This window comes from Gopherus evgoodei, chromosome 10, assembly GCF_007399415.2.
Source record: "Gopherus evgoodei ecotype Sinaloan lineage chromosome 10, rGopEvg1_v1.p, whole genome shotgun sequence".
In the NCBI taxonomy this organism is placed as follows: domain Eukaryota; kingdom Metazoa; phylum Chordata; order Testudines; family Testudinidae; genus Gopherus; species Gopherus evgoodei.
This window is the reverse complement of record NC_044331.1, coordinates 16,878,286-16,902,580: the sequence shown is the minus strand read 5'-3', so window position 1 is coordinate 16,902,580 and position 24,295 is coordinate 16,878,286. Positions and strand designations below refer to the sequence as shown.

Here is a 24,295-nt window from a genome sequence, read left to right as displayed (position 1 = left end):
AGAGAGGAGAATATTACAGCTCCTTTCGTGAGACACATCTCATCTCCTGGGCTCAGATGCCAGCTTTATAAACACAACCCACACCTTGCCAGGTACATCTGCTGCCTCGTGTTCAATTTCTCATGTGATTGCACAGCACCTAACAGTTGCCAGGTAAATAATAAATATAACACCACTTGGGATGATTAATGTGTTTTTAGTCAAAAGGGCCCTAAGAATGCAAAAAACTAGTTATTTCCATTCATAATCCATACATTTGTATTCACTGAAGTGGCAACTGTATTTGCTCATTTTCTCTTTAGGAGTAATATGATTCATACTACTACTTAGCACAAAGACAGGCCTTCTTGTTTTCAGGGCTCTTTACAAATACTTACAAACTGAGCATCATAATCCTCCTGTTATATAACCAAGTAAATATTACTCAGCCTCTGTTTATACATAGGGAAATTGAAGTCAAGGCCTAATTCTGGAGCCTCATTCACAAGAAGAAAGGGCTCCAGGATTGGGCACCAAGTGATTAAGTCAAGCCATCCTGGCTTCCAGTCCATATTATTAACTATGCTTTCCCTCAGTACCCTAGCTGGGTGTCCCAGGACATACCATGGTGTATCTGCTCAGCATGAGGGCCCGGGCAAGATTTTCAACTAACTGTAACTTTAAAGCAGGTTATATACTTTGCTTTGCTGTATGGCTATAAAAATAGTCTCTAGAGGTTGGGGAGTGGCATGGACAGACAGATAATAAGTCTGTTTCTTTTTCCCCAGACATTAAACAAATCCCTGATCTACATTACAGAATTACTACTGTATAATTAACATCACTCCAGGGTATGAATAATCCACAACCCTGAGTGACGTAGTTATACCAACCTAAGAGCTGGTAGATAGTGCTATGTCGGTGGGAGAGCTATTGCCTCTCTCTGCCTAAACCAGATCCACGGTACTAATGCTTGCATCAAGAATGATTTTAATATTGCACTGGGGACACTAAAATGCTTCATTGCCACTAGTGCCTCGATTCAGCCCACTAATAAAAACACCTACTCCCAACATTTCCAGATCCATTACAATCTCCCAGTGTTACCTGTGCATATTTCCCACTGCATATCATTCCATTCCACCGTGGGACAGTAAGACATCCTGGATGACGAAGCAGGTAGTTGTCTGCTCTCCCTATGAAGGTGTCTGGGTATCCCGTCACCGAACCATCCAGGTCATGGAAAATAGAAACTTTGTCACCATCATTATCATTGTCTCCAAACCACTGGCCTGATCTGCCAAAAAACACCTTGAGTCCAACCTATAGAAGAGAGAGAGTCAAAAGAGGAGTTACTGGTGTAGCCATAACTGATTACTGGGCATAGATGTGACATACGTTAATATAGCTCCGTCAGGAACACTTTTGACATAGAAAATCCTATGGGTTTGGAACACTACGCCAAGACTTAAGCTACTAATGCATCCTGGATTTAGAAACAATTTTGAGGATATAAAGTTTATTTACTGGGATTTTTGTCTTCCTTTGTTTCTTAATGAGGAAGGATGTTTTCATGAAATCAGAATCTTTGGTTCTTAGACGTTCATGTGCTCCTGCTGCTTTCTCCTTGAAGTAATAAGCAGAAGAATGTGACTTTAAGGGATTAAGCAGCTTTGGAAGCATATGAAATGATTAAGGAACAAACATCCTTTACATGGAAAATGTCAGAAAAGTAAATTTTTATAAATGTTCCCACTTAGTCTCATAAAACTTTGTGAAACAGTAGCTTTTTACAGAATTCCCATTAGTAGATATTCCAACATATGATTTGGACGCTATTCTTTTTGGAAAGCAAACAAAACAAAATAGAAGCTAAAACCTCAGGTGCTCTCCCTATGCATAACCTTGGTTTTGGGGATGGCTAAACATCAAAGCAAAAAGCATAAGCCTATTATAAAAATACAACAAAGTACGGAACCTGCAGATGTTAAGCAAAAAGGTGTTGACTATTTTGATGTCTGTAGAGAAAGCAAATGAATAGGTCACAAGGTGTTGGTAAGTGTTTTAGGTCAGATACTTTTTGCTGACTCCTTGAGTAATAATGTGTGCTACACAAGACAATAGTGGCTTGATCATACAGACCCAAGGAAGAAATCTTACTTCCATTAGGCCTGTTGACTTTAATGGGATTACTCACATGAGTAAGAAATAATTACTCATGGGAGCAAGGGTTTGCAGGTAAGGCAGCAAATCTACTAAGGTCTTTGAAAGCTCAATTTTGTAATACCCATTGGGTAAGAACTTACCACTATCCTTACTCACATGAGAAGTCCTATTGTTTAAATGGGACTACCTCACAAGGGTAACAACTACTTGCATGAGTAAAGGTTGCAGGAATGGGCCCTTAAATTATGTTTTAGTTAGTCTAGACTTTTTCTATTACTTTAAAATCAAAACAGATCCTATAATTACTTTTCCTTCCTTCTCCTAACCTAACTCCTAGCCTCTTACTGAATCAGTCCTTAAAAAAAAAAAAAAAAAAATACACACACACAGCCCACCAACCAAAACACACTGAATTGTAATGTTTGTTTTTGAGCAGTTACAACTCTTTTCTTATTTCCCTGCTGGAAACCTCTGCCAAAGGAGCTATTTGGTAAAGAAGAAGGATCCTATTGGATACTTTTTTTTGTAATATCTAAAAGAGGAAATATTAGTAAAATGTAAACGTTATCCTGCAGTTCAAATACTATAAATGCCTTACACCAGTGCATTTCTGGGTTTGAATATGGACACTCCAATGGCAAGAGAAGAGAGACTTCAAAACAAAAGTACAGTGTGTACAGTTTCCATTTAATTAGCACACTAAGTTTTTCCAGACACAACACAGAAAGTTTTATTGTTTAAACCCTAATCTTTCTCCTGTAAACTGTGAGAATGAGAAATAAAATGACTATTCTAAAAATTCAAGTTAAAGATTACACTAAAAGGGACAAAAGAATCACTGCTAAACTTGTAAACTGAGAAATGATCTGTATTAATTTATGAGCCAATCCTAGGAAATACCGTCTTTTGTACTGTAGACACAGAAAGGAATCAGCTTCCAGGTATAAAGTTTTGGGAACAGGGATAAAAAGCACAAGACTGATTTATCTATATCTGTCTCTTCATGATTCTTATGGACTTTAGTGGGAACTCTGTCTAAGTGAAGACTATAGAAGTTGGACATCATTTTGAAGATCTTCACTTATATACTATTTAAAGTGATAAATTATATGGACTACATGGTGGGTGACAGGTATAAAGATCTCTTTACTCAGGGGATTGGAGCATTAGAATAGCAACTATAGGGAGATGGATTAGTAGACTGAGGATTAGTAGACAGATATGTGACAAATTTAATCATCAAATGCCTCTCCAATTTAATCACATGGATATCATCTCCACACGTATAGTAAACATGCATGAACATGCACCTACACACACTTACAGAAAAGCCCTATAGGCTTCAATTGAAATTTGTAAATTTTCTATAGATTTTTGTTGAATTAACCAGTGGAATTGAATAAGGAATTGCATCTTTTCAACAAAATTCTATGGGATGGTGCAAAACACCCATAGAAAGAATATCCCTGTCTACTACTACTATCATCATCATCTTGTGATAATCAATATGTTTACAAAAATGGGTCGCCAGGGAAATTTGTTAACCAGTGTGGACCTACCCCTGTTTTACAGTCACGACTCCCGAATCATTATCGTGCCTCTCATTTTGAAACAGAGATTAAGGTCCCTATCCTGCAAGCTGATCAGTCCAGGCAGATCCTGATACCTATGCAGAGCCCCCCTGAATTTACTGTAGCTTTAGAGGGCAGGGATCCACCTGCATGGAACAGCTTGCAGGACTGGGACTCAAATCAGGTAAGAAGGAACAATCTCGTATTATAGAAAAATATGGCCGACAACATAAGACATCTGTTTCTATGGGGTCTGATCCCAAGCCCATTGACTTTGGTGGAGTTGAGGGCTTAGTTCTGCAACATAAAGATGCCTTTTTACTTCAGTGGGAACAAGATTGGCCCCTTAAACCCACAGCCCTTTTCTTTTGCTCCCCTTGCCTCCCATCTTCAGGGCAGAAATGGTTTGTGATCAAGTGCAGCACATTTATCTTCCTGACTTTTATCTGGGGCTTTTATGGGGGGAGGGGGTCCACACTATCAGAATTGCCATAGTGTTTGCCTAGCACTCAGGAAACACCATGGTAAGAAGGCATAGTCTAAATATCAAGGCAACTGCTTACATTACAAAGTGCTCCCCTCCTATTCACATAGCTTAATGAATCCTGCCAGTGTAAACGTCCTTTCAGCAATTGTGTGCTATAATGGGGAGTCATTAGGCTGGATCCAGGCCCCTCCCCACCCCCAAATATGGCTCCTCTGCGCACTTTCAGCAATGCAAAGGGCCATAAAGCTGTCCTGAACAGGGAGCTGGGGATTCACCTGGCATGGGCAAATCCATAGATGGTAAAGAGCTGCCACAGCCTGCTGTCAACGGGCAGAGCTCCATCTCCAAACTCCAGCTATTCCTAGTAGCTGGAAAAACCACCACAGGAGCCATTAATGGTCAAAGTTAGAACATGCTCAGGGGACTGAACCAGTCCTGGGCTACCTGATGATCATTTGAGCTCAAATGGTGACCTACCACCACCTTTCTCCCCCAGGAGCTGGCACAGCCTGCCATAAAGGGGTACAGCTCAGATAGACCCAAAGACTGGGGCTGACATTTTTATTATTCATTAATTTTTTATTTTTATTATTATTATTATTATTATTCTTTTTTTACACATTTATGAATAGTACCATGGAAAGCTTTCCTAGGAAACTATGCAAGAACTCTGAATGACCTAAAGAGAATATTTCCTCCTCCCTGTCTAGATTCCAGTTATGGGACATGGAGGGTATGTCTACACTGCAGCTGGGAGCAAACCTCCCAGCTTGGTAGTCACTCGCACTAGTGGGACTCAAGCTAGCGTGCTGAAGACAGCAGCACGGACGTTCCAACTTGTGCTGGAGCCCAGCCTCCCAAGCTTGAGTACCCAGGTTGAAACATCCACATGGATATTTTTAGTGTACTAGTTCAAGTCTGTCTACCTGGGCAGGGAGGCTTGGTCCCAGCTGCAGTATAGATATATCCACACAGATCCATGGCACTACATGGCCATCTGAATCTTGTGTAGGCAGAGGACCAATGACTGCTTTGAAGATAGCCTTTTAATAGCACTTTATAAGCACTGTTATTCGTTTCATTACCTGTAAATGCACAGATTTTCCTTCCCTCATATGCAAGCTTTGTGTTTGTCAACAGAAATGTGAATACTTTTGTAGAGTGCAACATTTTGCTTTTCTCTTTCACTTAACAATTTGTTTTTAAATTGTAATTAAGCAAGACCTGACTAGTTTTATTATTTAGTTATCTAATCAATGAGCTGATTAGCTTGAACAATTAATATGATTATGCACCCAGCATGACTAATAGCTTTAGTATCATTATGCAACTTGCAATAAGGTTTTTGTTTTTTGTTTTTTAGAAGTTACAGTAAAAATAACCATTCTTTAGGGAATGTCTTTCAAAATTAATAAAAAGAAGCCTATCAATGGAAATTAACAAACAGCTTAGGGGCTCTATGTTAATTATATGTTATCCAATAAAGCCATTTGCCACAGAGCATATGCAAGAGGACCTTGCAGTTTTACTTCAGAATCAGCAGCTCTGGATTCAATCTGGATAAAGCAGAATCAAAGTGAAAGGTGTTTTTATTAACTGCTGTGGCAGAGGTGGTTAACTGCCTTTTTTTTTTTTAATGGTTGGCAAAATATAAGGTAAAGAGACATTTGTTGGGAATGGACAAACAGTAAGTAATTACTTGGATAATGTAACAAATGTTTTATAATAAACTCAGCATGTGTTATTTAAGCATGTTTGTCTTTAATTCAGATTGCAAAAGCATTTAATAACTCCGCTGAAAGCTCTGCCTTACACACCTCAGATCTTAAAAGGTGTTGCTGTAATAAACTGTCTCCCAGACCTGAAAAGGTGCAGTGACATTAAACAGGCTCAGACCTCAAAAAGTGCTGCAACTTTACACATCTGCATTTTCAAATTTTTCCGCAGGTAACGATCCACTAATGGGCCTAAAAACATATGCATTTGGAGTTAAAAACCCATCTGACAGCCCTTACTCAGGTTACACTCCCAGTAGCATCAGATCCACTGCAAGATCAGACCTGTGCATTTTATGTTTCCTTCTAAGCATACTCCTCATTCCATGCTAAATGTTGCATCTTCATTGTGGCTAGTTCCCCTGAGGGATACAAAGAACGTACAACTAAATTATCCCTTACCCTTGTTCGGACTTCATGTGTGACATACATGGGTAATACAGAGGTCTGATTTATTTAAATGTACAAGGATGAAGTGCACTTTATTTTCACAACAGTACCACAGGAGTGACCGTGCTAACACAACCTTTATATAAAATATGCTCCTGTTGTGTGGATAAGGTGTGATGGAGGAAAGGCAGAAAAGCTGCCTGCTAAGCCAAAGAAAATGAGGTCTGTCAATATTGGAGCTGTGGAAAACTTCCCTACAAACAAACCCAAACCTTGAGCTAAGGTTATAGAGGTTCATGAACTACATAGAGGGCCTGGGCCTTGTTTTGGGCAGGCCTGGGATAGGTTACAATCCCCAGAAGGAAGCCACCTGGAGGTCAGTAATTTTTCATGGTTTCAGCCCAACCCAGGCAACTTGTAGTGATTTTGTGAGAGTTTGGTTTTGAGTTTTACCGGCTCAAATGAATCAAAAAACTCAAAAACCAAACTCAAAGAGACGTGAATGCCACATGAATCCAACAGAAAGTCTAGAACACCTAAAGCATTTTAGAACTCCTGTCAGCATGCAAATATGGGATTCGATTCGGCAGTCCTTCCTCTTGCTCAATCCCCACTGTGATCTATAGAACTTTCAGGGACGAGCCCAGGATCAGGCCCAAGGTTCTCTCTAGGTATCTAAGGGTATGGCTACACTACCCACTGGATCGGCAGGCAGCCATCAATCCAGCTAGAGTCAATGTATCATGTCTAGTCTAGACACAATAAATCAATCCCCAAGCACTCTCCCGTTGACTCCTATACTCCACTGCCGCGAGAGGCACAGGCGGAGTCAATGTGGGAGCAGCAGCAGTCGACTCACCGCAGGGAAGACACTGCGGTGAGTAGGTCTAAGTACGTCAACTTCAGCTATGCTATTCATGTAGCTGAAGTTGCGTAACTTAGATTGATTTGCCTCCCAGTGTAGACCGGGCCTTAGAATTGTACTACAACTTTCTGGCACTCATGCTTGTTGAAGTTTGATTTGTGTAGCTTCCAGTCACTGGGCCAGATCCTCAACTAGAGTAAACCAGCATAGCTCCACTGAGGTAAATACCGCTATGGATGACTTACATTAACTGAGATCTGGGCCTCTACGTTAAAACCTTATGCTATTGCAGATTTTGCATCTCTACTCACCCAGAAGTAAGATGTTTCTGGAGTAAACCTCTCAGCTCAGTTAAAGGCTTTTGAAAGTCAAACAAGCTCAGCCAAAACCCATACTCCAATTTTTCTCACTTACACTTCTCTCCATCCTGACCTGGGACACATTGTTCTGAGGGCTTATCTGCCAGGAATTCTTCATGAAGAAACCAATGGCGCTTGAGTAGCGGTCCACAGTGGGAGTAAACTTTCTGAAAGTGCATTTCACCAGCCTAACAGGCCCATCATAAATCTGGAATCCACGGATAGGGAACGTCCTAGGGAAGTTTCAAAATGAACAGAATTCCAGTTTAGACATGTGGGCAGGATCAGTGCTTTCCTCCAAACAGCACAGAGAGACACTACATTTGTCTCTAGCAGTTACACCCTCTTCACATTCCCTAAATCAGGATCATGCTGCTCCAGCCCATGAGGTGCTGAACAACCTCATCACCTTGTAAGAGGCACCCAGCTCTCCCCAGCTAAGGCTCAGAAGAGGAGCAGTGGTTAAGTGAGTGATCTCAGAAATAAAATTCCAGTCCAGAGCGGGATCTTGTCTCTCCCCACTTTATGGTCCTTATAGCCAGTCAGCTGGGGCAAAACACCTTAAACAAACAGCTTCCTGGGGAGTCCGCGGAGGTCAGAGAAATCCCAGGGACTGTAGGGCCAGTGTAGAGGCTCCTTTGATACTTCTCCAGCCCAGCCCGGCCATAGGCATAGCTGGGGGACTGTAACATGAGTAATCTCCTGCTGGTGTAATGGCCTCTTGAGAGCAGCCACCTGCTGGTTCAGTTTAGAACCATTTGGATTTTCCTCTCCCCACAAGCTGCTCCAGGCATCACATGGTCATCCCCAAGGATATGGCCCACAACATTTTATAGTTGTAAGATTACATCTTCAGGGCTGGCCTGTGGAATATGGCCATGTTGCACAGGATATCAAAAATCTAGGAGATGCCATTGCAGTCTCAGGTGAGTATTGATCCCCCTTTCTTGTTTAAAATACTGAATTCTGTGTTACGCAGGTGCTGTGTGACTACTGAATGGCCTACGGTACCTTCAGAAAAGATAATGAAGGGGGCCAGTGGAGACATGTTTACAATTAATTTGTTCAGAAATTTAGATAAAGCTGGATTGCTCAAGCATCAGAAACAGAAAGCCCGCATGTACTTTCTTATCGATTACAGACTCCACAGTTGCATTCAGTGTTGTATTATACACAGCGAGATGCAAGAGAGATTTTCTCTCTTTGAATTTGACTGTAAGTGTCTATCTCAGGCTGTAGGTGCTTTAACCAACTAAATTAAAATATAAAAAAAATAGCACGCCAGCATATGGTGCAATGGGAAAACCAGAGGTACATGTGGCAGCCATGTGGGAAAACTCAGTCCTTGATCCCGAGCTCACTGAAACCAAAGGCCTTTGGGTCAGGCCTTTACAATGCCACTGCCTGTGCTATAGCTAGTCAGCAGATGGGACTGATTTTAAATGCACTTTGGATTTAGAATTGTATTCTGTTGAAAGATGAGACAGTGTGTCAGGTAGCAATATTCCTTCTTTCCAGGTTTGCAGTTCCTACCAATAAACACAGGTTATTAAAAGGTGAACGCTGAAATGCAATGGAGCATTCCAAATGGTTGCCTGATAATAACAGTGGCTCTAATTGTTCTGTAGAGATTCAGTTTCATAGCCAGGAATCTCCTATGGTTATACAGGTCTAAGGGCTACTTGCATGCCAGGCATGTTATAACCAACCAGCAAATACTCAGTCTATTGTTACTCGTTGCTTTTTTAAAACATTCCTTAATAGATGTTTGTCATGAATGACAATTGTTTTGGAGTTTCTATTTGCTCAAGGCATGGGCAATTGTACAAATATGGAGGTGTGCATTGACTGTTGAAGAGGGGGCCTGTATTCCTGTAAAGGGAGCTAACATACAGCCCTAGAAAGAGAAGTGAGATTCTGAGTGACTTTTCTTTTGCTTTCTTTGTTAAACTGGTCATATGTTGTTTGGACAGGAAGAAAATAAAAGTACACCCACTGGAAAAGGAAAATCAAAAGAAAAATAGCATCCAGTCCCTTGTTTGGTGACTTCAGTGGGAGATTTGCCTGTGTCAGGAATGACGAATCAGGTGCTTACTCAGTAAAGGGTATGTGTATACTGCAATGAAATGCCTGTGTCTGGCCCATGTCAGCTGACTCTGGCTCAGGCTGCAGGGTGATAAAATTGCACTATAGATGGTTGGGCTTGGAGCTTTAAGACTCTTCCCCGTTCCCTCACGGGGTTCCAGAGCCCAAACATCTACACCAGACTTTTACAGCCCTATAGCCTAAGCCCCATGAACCCAAGTCAGCTGACACAGGCCAGCCACTGGTGTTTAATTACAATGTAGACATACCCTAAGGGAGATCAAATGTGTGCCAAAGTCTCTTTGGAGTTGGATGCTAAGGTGTACAGGCAGTCTTGTCTCCTCACCCCTTCAGTTCAAATGGAAAATTATCCAGCTTTCCCTATGATGCCACATTGGCATGTCTGGGTACAGAACAATATTTACAATAGAGTTATAGTGTAACCAAGAGAGCTAGTCAGCCCAGACATTGGCTGCAATTATAGCACTTAAAAAAGTTCTTGGTTTCTTTCAAAATTTCTATCCACTTTCCAATGACTAATAAATTAGGCAGAAAAATTACATCAAAGACATCCAGTTGTTAAAGCTCTTACTGCGTTTGTCTGGAGAACGGGTTTTATTTGGATTTCATTGGTTATGGCCTGTATAACAAATTTAAACATCCATTTACATTACCCTTTAGTAGTCACATTCATTTCAAAGGCTTTTATTCTATCACATTTTTCTTATGCTAATATCAAGGATAAATGCCAGATGAATAACCTACTTGTTTCTGGGTAGTGTTCTATATTCTCCATTTGCCCCTCTTCCCCAGTAGCTGTTTTGTCCTCCCTGGGAGCCAATGTTGTTGCTTTCTCCAACAAAGATGGAATGCGCAACTTCCAGGCTGGAACCCTCATCTGTTGGGAAAGTTCCATCACTAGAATCAGACAAAGGAAAATGGAAGGTAACTATGTGGCACAGTTCAAAAGACTAATTAATGAATAATTTAAAGGAGCTTTTAATTGCACTTCTGAAATGGTCATTTTTAATCTGAAGAGATGAATCTGCAGGAATTAAAAAACAGTCTTTAGAAACCAGCAAATTAGTATTAAGCACCAGTAATAATGCTAATTTAGTAGTTCAGGCAACTACACTTAGGTCTGATTTTTATATAGCATCCTCCATTCTAAAGCATTTTACAAAGTATGAGCCAAACTCTAGTTCAAAATTGGGAAGTTACAAATTCTTTGAAAAGTGTGAAAAAACAAAAAACACAGCTAGGGTCTGATCCAAAGCTCACTGAAGTCAATGGAAAGATTCCCATTGTCTGCGACTGGCTTTGGATCAGGCTCTTAAATCACATTTTATCTCAGAGAGGTTTCTGGTTTACAACAGAACAAACCTTTCTATTACCTGCAGGTAGTAGGAATGTGGTCAGAAGAACCACTCTACAGCCACACAGAGGGCCTTTTCCTGCCACTTCTGCATGGAAATATACCAAAGGTACGGATATTTTTGGTCTTGCCTTGACAAGACTGAATACGAATCTCCTTAGCATGCACCAGAATGTTTAGTCTAAGGGTTTAGAATCTACAGCCCAAAAGTGATAATGTCTGATCATTGACATATTCCCCAGACATGATCAGGCAAAGAAATTGAAATGCCATATTGCCATTTTCATTAATAACAATTACGGGAGAGACCTGATGTGGTTTGGGAAGGACATGTGAGATTCTTGCATCTTAATGTGAGCACCAGGGAAGCACCTTCCATTCTTTAATGTTTTAAATTGTGGAGAACCCTGAAAAACACAGCATATGGAGAGAAATGAAATTACCTAGCTAGGGTGAGTCCAATTCCATTGTCTGAAAACCTAGAAAAGAAGAAACACAAATGTGTAACATCAGACATGCCTAGTAACTTAATTTGTCCTACAGACCCACTTATGTCAGTAATGAGCAGAAGGATATAACAACTGTAATTACAGTCACCTACCCACAGTTGCGGAAAATAATGTCACCGCCCCTGGCCCAGGCCCCATGGTCGTTATTTTTAAAAGCGATGAGGCCATCAATTAAGGCAGGAACTCGTGGTTTTACAGGGTCAGCATCCTGATGTGGGCGGAACCTGAAGCGAGGAATCTAGTTATTATACCAGAGCAATGGGAAATAACCTTAAACACAGGAGGTCCTGTCAGTCACAGTCACTGATGGGTTTAAGAGAAGTAATTTTGTTTCTATTTTCAGTTGAATTTATGTATCCTGGATCACATTCAAAACAATAGCTTCATTTTGCTACTGCATCTTATTGCAAGGCTAACACAGAACAAACAAACATTAAAAGCGAAATTCTGGCCTCAGTGAAGTCAATGGAAAAGCATCAATTGATTTCAATGGAGCCAGGATTTCTCTCTCAGGGTGGATTTTCAGAAGGATCTACATGATTTAGGAGCACACAGTAACGTCTGCAAAAGCACCTGTCACTTGGCTGCTTTTAGAAATCCTACCCACAAGCCCCATTGAGTTTCAATGGGACTTGTGTTCCTAAATCACATTGGCATTTCAAAACTCCCACCCTGCAAGAAGATGCCTACTGATGATAATTAAGTGACATGCATGAGCTATTATTCCAGTCTTAAAATGGGACTCCCATGTCTGAAAGCTTTACTTAGCATGAATCTATATAGATTTTCCAATCACTTTCAGAATATTTCTTGCCACACTTGCTGATTACTGAACACTGCCGAATTTGGGAAGGAAAAAAAACCCTTATTCTTCCCAAGTCCATCTTCACATTGCAGAAGGATGAAACTGAACCTCATGGGGCTGTATTGTCCCCTCTGCTCCCAGAAGCAAGGGGGCTGAGGGAGGAGGGAAGCCACAAAAAGGAGAAGTGTCACTTCCGCTGCATTATTGTCCCTATCCTTCAACTCGGTGGGAAACTCTCAGTGCTCTGTGAAGCTCACAATGTACGAGTGAGGTGGGGCTAGCCAGGACACAGCAGAAGAGAATGGCTGATCTCTACAGCGTTGCCCCACGTAAGCCCACAGGATTCTAGTGGGTTAGCCAATAGCATTAAGTACTCACTTTCCCTCTCTGTGACATGAATCCCTGGAAGCTTCCCTCTTCCCCACCCCCCATAAACGTATAGACAAAAAAAGAGACACCCGGGTGTGAAGATTATTGCAAGCAGATTATGTAACAGATGGCTGAGATTGTACCCAAAATCATAGGCACTAATTATGTTGTGAAATTGAATTTATCATCTAGATTTCAGCTAAGTCATTGATAACAATAGTTAACCAAATTATGAAAACTCCATTCTTTTCAAGGACTCCTCTGCCAACATCTCAGAGCTCCAAGTGCACATTTGTCATTTTTTAAGCAATACTACAAATGATTCAGTGCACAGTTCTGAAATATTTGCCTCTTTATATCCCAGGTTGTGGGTCTATATTCTCAGGCTATTCCATCCATAACAAGGTCCCGCAACGCACTGAATATACTGCGGGCTCCTGAAAACACCAGAAGCAATAAAATGAACCCAAACACTTTTATCCATACAGCATTTACTCACCTGGCATTATCTACAGTAAGATACTCTCGAGGATTTTCAGCACTGGCTTTTGTTGTCTTTACTCCTTTTCCAATAAACAAGCCAGCCTGAAAAATATATAGGAGTTCAATTATTTTAACAAGGAGACCACACAGCACAAGCTAAAGAAGATCAAAAGGTATTATAAATGGAACACAAACATGTTTAAGGCACAGTAAGCCCTCTGCATGCCAGTGCTTTCCATCCCAAGGATTGGCCTCTGTGCCATTTGGATGTTGTCACATTATTACAGTGGCCTTAGTGGAATACATCAAAGTCAGGGCAGAATGCTACAGTGCTATGCCCTTTACATAGTCATTTAAGTGGGTTTCTGAGCCAAAACAAAGAATTTAAACCCCCTCACGCCAGGAAATAAAGCATCCCTGCTGGCCCTGGGAGACAAAGAATGATGTTGCAGAGGCAAGACCTTAATTCCTCTTAGATTTGTCATTTCTTTACAATCAAAGCAGAACATGATCCAGTGTAGTGAAGTTAAAGATTGCAATGCAGTGTTATTGCAGAGATGAACCAGCACATACATGGATAGAGCAAAATAAAGTTGTATGAAGTTCTCTTTATCTATTAAAGTATATCCTAATAAAACCACCACCACAATGTCCCCAGTTTGATTCAGTAATATTTGCCTCCTCTCCATCTGTAATCCTGAGCAATAATGAAAAAAGGATTCTTATTTGTAGATTCTGTCTTTATGCCTACAGCACATTTAGACAAAATGTTTTCATGGAATTACCTTCGAGTGAGATTAAAGTTATTGCAATTATTTGGGGGGGTGGAGAAGAATAGGGGAGGGAAGAAGGCAGACCAGGATTTGGCCCTACCCCAGCTATTTTGCAGGGCTCTGGTCACACACCCCCACCCACCCACCATTGCAGTAGAGAGTAGCCTACAGTCTTCTACCCTTTACACTACATCTACTGCTACGTGCTCTATGTCTACACTACATCTACTACTGCCTGCATTCCTCTATGCTGTGTGGCACAGAGCAGCATACTGCCCACAATCTCAGTTTGTCCATCTGTATAACAGGAAAAATACCATCCATGTATATTGCAGAGATGTTGAGACAACTGTTTAGTCAGTGTTTGAACAGCACTATGAAAGTGTTTCTAGCCCATGCGACCTGAGAGCTACCTACAGTAAGTGCTAAATCTTATTACGTTTGTGCAAATGTAGGAAAATCTTTTACATGCCTTGAAATTAGAATGGACTCTGTTGTTGTAAAATATCCCTAAGGGAGTAAACTCCGCCTGTGCTTCTGGGTATTGTCCCTCAGACTGTCCAGTTGGAACCCGGTGGAAGATGTACCATATCCCAACATCCTAAAACACAATAAAAAGGTTGAGACTCTGGGTAAGTACAATAAATTCTCAGACCCTATAGTATTTAGCTTTGCCAGCTGCACCAATAAAAATACAGTATATGAAATCAAATTTTCAAAGAAACTTCTTACACAGCCTGAAAAATGAGCAGGCACCACTTTGTGCATACAAAACCAGCATATCTGTCTACACAAGCTTACTCCACTTGTATGCATAAATGCTCATCTGGGCACATACCTGCAGACTTTGCATGCACATATATTGGGAGTATGAAGAAGGGTAGATGAAATTTTGGCTTAGGGAACATGCCATCATTCATACACAGGATTTGCATGTATAGCTGGGGTTCCAGTTCTTTATTAAACATTATTATTAAATACAATGGTCACCATTAAAGAGTCAACATTTGCCAACAGAAAACCACACATTTATTTTCTGCTTTACATAAGGGGAAACTGTGGTATCACATATCACGTTCTGTGCACATGGATGATCTCTCGACACAAACAGAACTTTCTAGTTCACTTGCAGTGATATTGTACAAGGTCAATAAATTATCTAATTGCCTTTGGCCTTAGGCAGCAATAGGCACCCAGATTCTACATTAAAAATGTGATGTTTCACACCAATGGCATCAATAAGTGGTGCATGCATGTGGATTGAAGGTGATATATGGCCGTTGCTGGTTAAATTATATTACCTGAGCACCAGCTGCTGCATTCTCTATCAAATTGTTGTTTGGGTTAGCAATCCAGAATGTGCTGACAGCCCTGAAAATAAAAACACAAAATGATCCTAAGTAGTAACGAAACAGGAAGGGCTAAGCTTTTATAGCATTGCATTAGATTTTAGCCACAACACTCCCATTGATTTTAAAACTCCACACATACTCTTCATGAAAAATAAAAGCAATGATGTCAGACAGGTTCATTTATGGTCCTACATACTGAAAGCATTAAGTTATATGAGGCTATTCACACAAAAATCTGTGCTCTGTTAAAATCAAGTTAAGGAAACCCGACGTCATTTTTTCAAGAATTTGCTAGGGACAGAATTAAATAGCTATGGAAAATGTCTAAAAACGGAACTTCTGTTCCTCTTTAGAGCTGGGAGTGAGGGAGGAAGTTCTAACGCCTTACAGCTTTACGATCCATTCAGAAGGACACCAGAATAAGCAACCTCTGTAAACAGATTATTAATGGAATTAAAGAGCAATACTAAATCCTTTGCTCAAATTAAGGACACTATCAAGCAGAAAGATTTATGGTGGAACAGACAAAAGCTAGTTATATTTATGCAAACATTATGGTTTATTAAAGCAGACTTCCCTTTTTTGTTTAAGAAAAACAAGTTTGATGGACAATATATACCACATGTAAGGAAAAAATATGTATAACTATGTACTCACAGAAGCTGATTTGATCATTTTTAAATCAGAAAATTCTAACAAACATTTATTTCTTAACCATCTTATTACATTTGTAGGGTTTCCATGCTGATGGGAACAGTCCTAAATCAACGAGTATCCTATTGGATTGGATGGTTTGCAGGAATGGCCCAAATACTTGCAATATACCTGTGCTAGCCACAAAAGCAGCCTCAGCATACTCACAGGAGTAATCCCAATGAAGTCAATGGGATCACTTGGGCAAGTAAAAATTATCAGCATGTGGCTCTTAAATTTTATCCTGGAAAATACAGGGGTCCTGGGCTAAACTATGCTCACATCAGCAACCGTACTTGAGTCAATGTTATCATATTCATACCCATATTACAATGGACCATTTCTTCAGTTTGGATGTGTACTTCAGCCACCAATAATGAGGACTTTTTTTTTCCTCTGAGCAAAGTGCAACAAAACATGGCTAATTATAATTTATGCTAATCTTTACATCTGATCCCCTAATGTACTCATGTGCTAATGGCTAATTTACTCTAGACGCTATGATCCAAATTCATCATTGGTGCAAAAAAAAAAAAAAAAAAAAAAAAAAAAAAAAAAAAGGGAAAAAGACTCCCTTTGAAGTGAATGGGATTTATGTCTGCTTATGCCAGGCTGAAATGAGCCCCATTTATCAGACAGATTTCATGGAACCTTCATTATCCCAAATCAAAAGGATTCAGAGACGAGCAAAACACTATACTGTGTTTCTCTCTCACTAGAAACAGTGACAAAAATAGAACTCAATAAATAATTAATTGACTGAGATTCAGGTCTCTATTAGCACAGACCTCCATGACCCTCCACCTCAAGACACTTTACCTAGTAGCTAATATTTATTTAAAAAATAGAAACTTACAGTAGAAGCTAAAATTTGTCATGACCCCAATAGTACCATGTGTCAAACTTGGGAAAACAAACCCCACTCTGTAAACACCTTAGTTTCACCTCAGTATCATAAATTTAGTACTTTCAAGACCAGATGCTATATAAAAAAGTGAAGACTTATTGTATTCATTGAGAGCTTACATGCAGTCGGTGCTTGGTATAGGTATATAATTCCCATAGACATTGCTACGCATTGCGAGGCATGTGGCTTCATTGCGGTCTGAAGGCAAGATTGTTCCAGGCTTGGTAAGGAGGCCCAAATTGTGGTAAAATGTATTGCGTTGCTCCAGCCCATCTTCAAGGAAAAAACAGTGACCCAAAGTATCATAGCCAATAGTATCTTTCACCTGAACCAATTATACAAAACATGGGTTACATGTTAACTACAAAGACATTTGTTATTGATAAAGGTTTTTGAAGTTTAAGACCAGTTTTGCCACCCTCACTGAATGGTACTTTCATCTGTGAGTAGTCCCGAAACTAAATCCAGAGTAAGATATACTCAGTAAGAGTAGGGTGACCAGATAACTACTGTGAAAAAAAAAAAAAAAAAAAGCCCCCACTGAAAAAATGGGACGGGGGGGGGAAAATAGGCGCCTATATAAGAAAAGGTCCCCCAAAACCGGGACTGTCCCTTTAAAAAACAGGACATCTGATCACCCTAAGCAAAGGTGAACTAATTTGGCCCTTACTAAATTCAGGGCCTTATCTTCCTCACATTGCAGTCAACAGCAAAACTCCCATTAACTTTAATCTGATTAGGATCATATGCATAATTAATAGCAAATGCTGCAATTCTAGGTTTGAAACTGTACTGGATTCTACGTGAGAATATTTGATAAAGATACAGTATTGTGATATTTGTCAGCATGAGTGTGTTACTCTAGATTTCTTTGAGATATTTCCCAAGTGGGCCTGGGGGGTCAGGGGTGAAGAGATTCAGTAAGTGTTTTAATACAGAAAAATTTGCACTACTAAATTCAATAAGATGTTTCATCTAAATTCTCTGGTCATTAATTCTCCTATGATTTGCAGAGGTTGCAATCCATCATGTCTGCATTCTTAAGATTAACTGGACACGTGCACAAAAATATTTCATTAAAACATACTAAGACCAAGCGGACTTAGCATAAGCCTGCTTTGATGTACAGCATTACAGTGAGGATTTCTAAAATGTCTTATAACTGAAAATACTAAAAATCAGACCAGTTAAAATACTGAGCATTTTTTGCCAAATCTTATATGACAGGTTTCAATGAAACTTTTAAGCTAACTCTATACTTTAAATGTCAGCACATTTATTTGCAGTCTTTACACGGACATTACTCAAATTGATGTCAGTGGGAATAAGGAGCAAGACGAAATAATACGAACCTACATGGTTTCCTCTAGATACAGAGGGATAGTTAAACCAGATATAGTATATGACTCTGGGGAAAAGGATTATTATTATTGTAAGTGTACTTGTATTCAGTGTTTATCTACTGTATACAAGTATACTTACAATATATGAATCTGGAAAGTAGTATGAGAATTGTACAGACTTATATAATAATTGCAAGTGACACAGTTGCCAATTCCCACTGGCATTCATTTTCCCCTGATAATCAACTCTCTAAATTGGAATCAGCAGCTTTTGTATCTGTCTCAATGAGATGTCTAGAAAGCACTTAATATACAGGCAAAAAAACCACAACACACACACACACACCCCCTTACCGACTGCAGTTTTTGGAAGCCCACTGACAATACTCCCGCTCAGAATTCAGGAGCACATGCTCCTACTGAGAGGGTCAGTTGCAACAAGCCTGAGAAAACTAGAAGCAGTGGCCCTGAGGAGTGTGCTAGTCAGTTCAGCCTTGCTAACAGACAGCGAAACCCATTTCTGAGCTAACAATGCCACATGTCTTTGCCAACCTCCTAAGAATGGTAATGTTCTACTAAATATGTCCTTCAGTGTGATGGGCAGGAGCAGGGCTGAGGATGCTTTCAATCAGCAGTGAGCTAAGGAATAAACACATAAGACCATGTACTCCTCTTTGGAAGAAATTAATGATTAACAATAAATCTCTCCATGCCAGAAAGGCCGAATTTCAGTTGCATCCTTTGATTCTCATGGATCTGGCTGAGGGTTGCAAACTTGGATTTTAGATCCGTGGTGAATGATGAGCCAAAAGCTGACCCTGTGCCTGAAACAAGATTTAACTTTTATTTCAGGTGGTTTTTTTTTTGTTTAAGCCAGAACAAGACAGGAGCTCCCTAGTAATTTTAATATCTGAAACTACACTGACCACACACCTAATTGGGAATAACACTGTTTAAAGATCATTTATATTTGCACTGAAAATAATCAGGGTCCAAAAAAATATTCCTGCAATCATAATTTTGGCCTGATTATCCTGGTGTATTCATTAATATATATTACAGATAGAAACCAAAGGTTTGGAAAAGAAGTACCGTACTACCTATCACACTGTGATATTGGGAGTAGCAGACTATTGTTTGTTTAGGAATGAAACTGCGTCCACTCAGCAGCCTTGTGCTCCAGCAGTGTTTCCAATATCAGATAATTACGATGCTTCCAAACACTGATTTATATATAGCTCAGCAATACAATATAAGTGACCTTCATGCTCTGCAACTTTATACAGTAATGACTACAGTGTTCGGTGTCATGTGTTGTGCATGTCAGTGAAGTAGCAGGCATGTCACAACCCGCTTTTCAGCTATGATAAGTAACCTAAACTGTGCTGCGAGGCTGCTGACTGTGTGCCATGTCTGTGCCATGTCACAAAAGAGCTGATATCGGACGCGCCTTTCATCTTGTTGACAGGTACACAATTGTGCCACAAAATGTTGCATCCCACCTCACATTTTACTAAGTGCTCCAGTTTATTCATTCATGGTAGCATAAAACTAGGGAAAAACCCCGTATCAAAAGTTTCTCTTCTCCAAACTCTGAAGCATCACAACATAAGGCCAAATTAATGTGCATGTTATATACATTTTAACATATTAGTTGTTCATGCACTGAGATATTTGTTCCCGTCTGAAACCTCAGACTGGTCTAAGAAGACTAGCTACAGATTTATTTTAATTACTGCACTGGAACAAAATGATTTCCTTCACAGATTCAGCTAGTACATTTATCTACTCATTGATCTGGGGACTCAGAGCCTTTGCAAACCCATATGCTATCCCCCACAGGGCTAGATTTTGCATTTGGATTTCTAATTTAGTTGACAGATGTGGAATCTCAGTCAGACAGCTCCCTACTGACTATACTTTTGAAAAGTCTCAAGAGCACAAGTTATTCCAGGTAGATCAACATTAAATATATCCTCTAATTGTTCACCTGATTCAAAAGGTCTTATATAAATAAATTATATTTGTGAGGAAGGAAAGGGAAGACACTACTTATTCCATCAACTTTTGGAGGTTCTGCCAACACAAACACTCAAGATATGAGGAACTGACAATCAACCCTTTTTGGAGGAGATCTGGCCAATGCAAACAGATCTTCAGGCCCACAGAAGGTGCTTTCAGCCCCTGACTCACTTACAAGTACAGTACCAAATGGGCACATACTGCAAAAGCAGTATTAATATGTACATGTATAGGAGCAAGAACAACATTTCATGAAGAGTGCATAGGAATCATGGATAGATCAGGGTGGGGGAGGATTATGACTAAACACAGGTAACATGCCCCACAAGTACTTCCCTGCCAGTGGGGCCTCACTTCAGCACACCACGCTATTTCATGGGGGGGTAAGGAGAACATGGAGATGCAGTGGAGAAGTTTCCTGAACAAATCTTGGCACTTTCTTGGTTGGGCACACAGTTTCTGGTAAGCCCCTTTCCACAGTGACCTCTGCCATAGAGTTTGACCCAAAACCAAATTCCCAAGCTCTGTTGGTTTGGCAGTGGGCATTTTGGCCCTTCTTGCTCACATTTCTTTCCCCTTGGTTTTACAAATATTTTTGTATTAGTCCAACATTGTCCTTGGCTTCAATTATAGCTCTTGATTGTATCACTGTTGCAAATTCCAAAATCGATAACTTTACCATGTGTTGATGAAGATGATTGTGATAGTGTGAAACTTTTACTGAACAGATTGTTCAGAACAATCCAATCATCCTTAATTATAAACATAATATACAGAACTTGAAATTTCTTTCAACTAGTAGGGCCACCATAGTGTCAATTCTAAAATTTAACTATTTCAAGGTTCAATCCAACAGATACACTAGGAAAAAAAAAAGTCATGCTTCAAAATACGTAATTGCATGGCGTTAACGTGTGTCAGGACAGATTACACATTTTTTAACATTCAGCAAAATAAAGGAAGTAGTTTGTCAGTAAAATGTATCTCTTACCAGAAGGCCATGTGTTCCATGTATGGCAACACACCTAGAGAAACAGTGGTGTATGGCCAGATTATCCAGGTAAGTAGGTGATTCATAGCCTCCTTTCTCATCCACGTCTCCAGTCATGTGAAAATGAACGGGATAGCTGCCCAGTATTTGCTGCCCCATATTTTTTAATTCCACTCCTGCCATGTGAACGGAGGTAAAATTCCTTTGGATCTATTGAGACAAATACAGACCTAAGGAAAGAATTTGCAGTACAAGAGTGTGACAGCAAAAAAACCAAACAATTGTTAAACAAGTAACAAAGTGCTTGATCCTGCAAAGTGCTAATCTGCTCCCACTGACTTCAGTATAGGATTGGGTCCAGAGGTTGCATCCTTCTACATCTGTCTCAACTTCCCAAATACCGAATGGGTAGTGGTGTCCAAAATGAACATTATTGAACCATTTATACCAGCAATATACACACTTATTTAAAGCTATAGAAAAAAAAATACTACTGACAGCTAGCAAAAAGTCATATTCAACATCTTTAAGGTGCCACCGAAAGTCTGTATTTCCTGGTAGCTACATCTCAATCAAATGCTATTGGGCTAGATCCTCTGCATAGCGCCATTGATTTCACCATCTGACCTCACTGAGGGTACTCTGATTTACCACAGCTGAGGGTCCATCCAGTTATTTGTGGGGAGGGAAAGAGGGGGGGAAAAAAACACCTCTCCAAAAAACAATGGTCCAGATTGTGATTGGGATCTGCATGGCTGCACAAAGATAAAGCTCTAACATGATCCTTGCTTCCTTGAACAGCTGCCCGGGGCCACTCACAATAGTAGACCTTGTGCTCTGGAAAACACAGGGAATGCTTGCTTCCACTATCCTACAGAGATTAGTGCACTGAAAATGAAAAGGGATGTGAACTTGGGATCAGGACCCACCCCACCACCACATGGGCCTGTGAAGCAGGGTTCATGCACTGAGGGACGCAGTGCTCCATCCTAGTGAATAAAGCAAACTGTGCCTCTGGAGGGAGTAAAGTCTCCTTCTTGGGTAGTGTAACTTCCCAATGACCCCTACTCAGGGCTACGACTTACAAAAACCGAACTAACCCAGAGGAGGATAGAAGTGCATATTACACCTTATATCAGAGGTGAGCCAGAGGGTGTAATTTCATTGTGGATCAAGTTTTGCAAATAGCTCAATAACTTTTTAGTATTCTCTCCCATTACATACAAATACATACCTGCTGTACCTGGGGGGAAAAAACTGTCATTTTACATTACTCATGTATAAAGTTGGATGGTAAACAAATATCTGAAGTTGAGAGAGAGGAAAAAAGCCATTTACTTTAATCTGTCCTCCAAATGTGTCATAGGAGAAAAACTGGCATTGATTTTGTCCATAACAAGAGTCCTCCATTTCTCCCTGAATAAGTATATTTCTAGTCAGGAGACCAACTTCCGCCCTCATGTCTATGCCATCTACAACTTCCCCAACATGAAGATAAAGTGGGCTGCCTGTGGGGGAAAAAAAAAAAAGTTATATTTGAATTTAGCTAACTTTACTATCTTCATTCAGCACACAGTTCTAAACACACACACAATTTTCTCACAAGATTCAGTCAAGTCATTTTAATTATAATAAATTTCTCTGTGTTTCACAACTGTGAAGGGTCGGATCCTGCAAGTGCTAAGCACTTATGTTGAAATCACTAAGCAACCAGCCAGCAAACACAGGAGAGTAGTCTCATTGCCTTTAATGGACAACACTTTTTTGTGTAAACTTACATGCCTAAGCATTTGCAGGACTTGGCCCCAATTTTGCAAACTTCAGCTAAAGAGGAGTTAAAAAGTGACAAATATTTTTTGCACAGAAATAGCTTAAAAGGTATTTCATACCATCAATCTTCACTTGATTACTTTTACATTCAGGGCAAGGAAGGAGATTAAATTCTTCAGCTTGATGCATGGAATAGTCAGTGCTAGCAATGACTATCCTATCACCAGGTAGCCAACTTGTAACCTCATCCACTAAGTTAAGAATTATGCCTTTGGACACTTGCACTCTAAATCCATTATGCGGAATTCCTAGGGGGAAAAACAGTCAGTTATTCTTTACTGCTGTGTACCAGTGATTTTGGATAATTGCACAGAGTATCTACTCAATCAATTTTAATGAAATAATTCAAGGTCTCATATCCTTTTATGGGACATAAAGACTATGCCCAATTATTATTTCATGACATTTTTTGTCTGTGATCCCCATGCATCTGACCCAGTTCTAGAATATTAGTCTAAATTAGTTCAGATTTTAATGGCAGAAGGAAAAAAAAAAGCACACTACACCTTTTACCCATCCACTGAAAGCAATGACTCTAAAACTGATTCCTTCATAGGTTTGAAAATCTCTTCCTGCTATTGCTATCCCAGTTGTTCCAGTCCCTTGATACTGTTTTCTATCTTCTGTTGTTGAAAACTGACCACCTCCAAGGATCCCAACCAGAGCCCAGGGCTGCCTGAGTAAGATCAAGAAGAGTCTGATCATGTTGACAGAAATACACCCTGTACCCCACAACCTTGAAAGGGCCTTTGTACATAGAGTCCCTGTTACAGAAAATATTCTTAAAATAAAGCAAGCCTGGATTCTAGAATAGTCTACCATACAGCTCCCTTAATGGCTGTTTTCTTTAATATTTTATACACCAGTGGCTTGAAAAATATTATTTTTCCTATTTACAGAAGTTTGCTTGCTTTGATCTTATTAGCACACTATGCACCTGGGTATGAGTTTATATATAGTTTGGCAATGGTGCTTGTTAAAAGTAATGTTGAATCCAAAAACCTTCTTAGATGATAGGGAGTTAATGTTACAATCTAGAGCTGACAGCTGTCAGCTGTTAGGAAAGAGGCCCAGGAGCTGTCCATGGTGGCGCTACAGGTTTCCCAACGCCTTCCTGCCACGTGTCGGATAACAAAAGCTCTGCCCTGCAACACACACACACTCTC

At 40.0% G+C, this 24,295-nt stretch overlaps 2 protein-coding genes across 5 annotated transcripts in view; both read right to left on the bottom strand.

Moving 5' to 3' along the window:
• Positions 1 to 24,295, bottom strand: part of CEMIP (cell migration inducing hyaluronidase 1) — a 142,702-nt gene that overhangs the window by 116,078 nt on the left and 2,329 nt on the right. The gene's annotated exons all lie outside the window — the stretch shown is intronic.
• LOC115658414 (cell surface hyaluronidase-like) overlaps positions 1 to 24,295 on the bottom strand; it is a 64,723-nt gene that overhangs the window by 38,430 nt on the left and 1,998 nt on the right. The window contains exons 4-16 of one of the 3 annotated variants that reach the window (XM_030577273.1): positions 23,636 to 23,805; positions 23,189 to 23,377; positions 22,638 to 22,807; positions 21,300 to 21,509; positions 17,063 to 17,268; positions 15,293 to 15,362; positions 14,464 to 14,592; positions 13,235 to 13,320; positions 11,654 to 11,785; positions 11,496 to 11,531; positions 10,443 to 10,595; positions 7,648 to 7,825; positions 1,087 to 1,302 (exon numbers count right to left, since the gene is read on the bottom strand). In XM_030577273.1, coding sequence (XP_030433133.1) covers positions 1,087 to 1,302; positions 7,648 to 7,825; positions 10,443 to 10,595; positions 11,496 to 11,531; positions 11,654 to 11,785; positions 13,235 to 13,320; positions 14,464 to 14,592; positions 15,293 to 15,362; positions 17,063 to 17,268; positions 21,300 to 21,509; positions 22,638 to 22,807; positions 23,189 to 23,377; positions 23,636 to 23,805 — 1,945 coding nt within the window. The remainder of the gene's footprint in view (positions 1 to 1,086; positions 1,303 to 7,647; positions 7,826 to 10,442; positions 10,596 to 11,495; positions 11,532 to 11,653; positions 11,786 to 13,234; positions 13,321 to 14,463; positions 14,593 to 15,292; positions 15,363 to 17,062; positions 17,269 to 21,299; positions 21,510 to 22,637; positions 22,808 to 23,188; positions 23,378 to 23,635; positions 23,806 to 24,295) is intronic. The other 2 variants (XM_030577274.1, XM_030577275.1) reach the window with 2 other exon arrangements.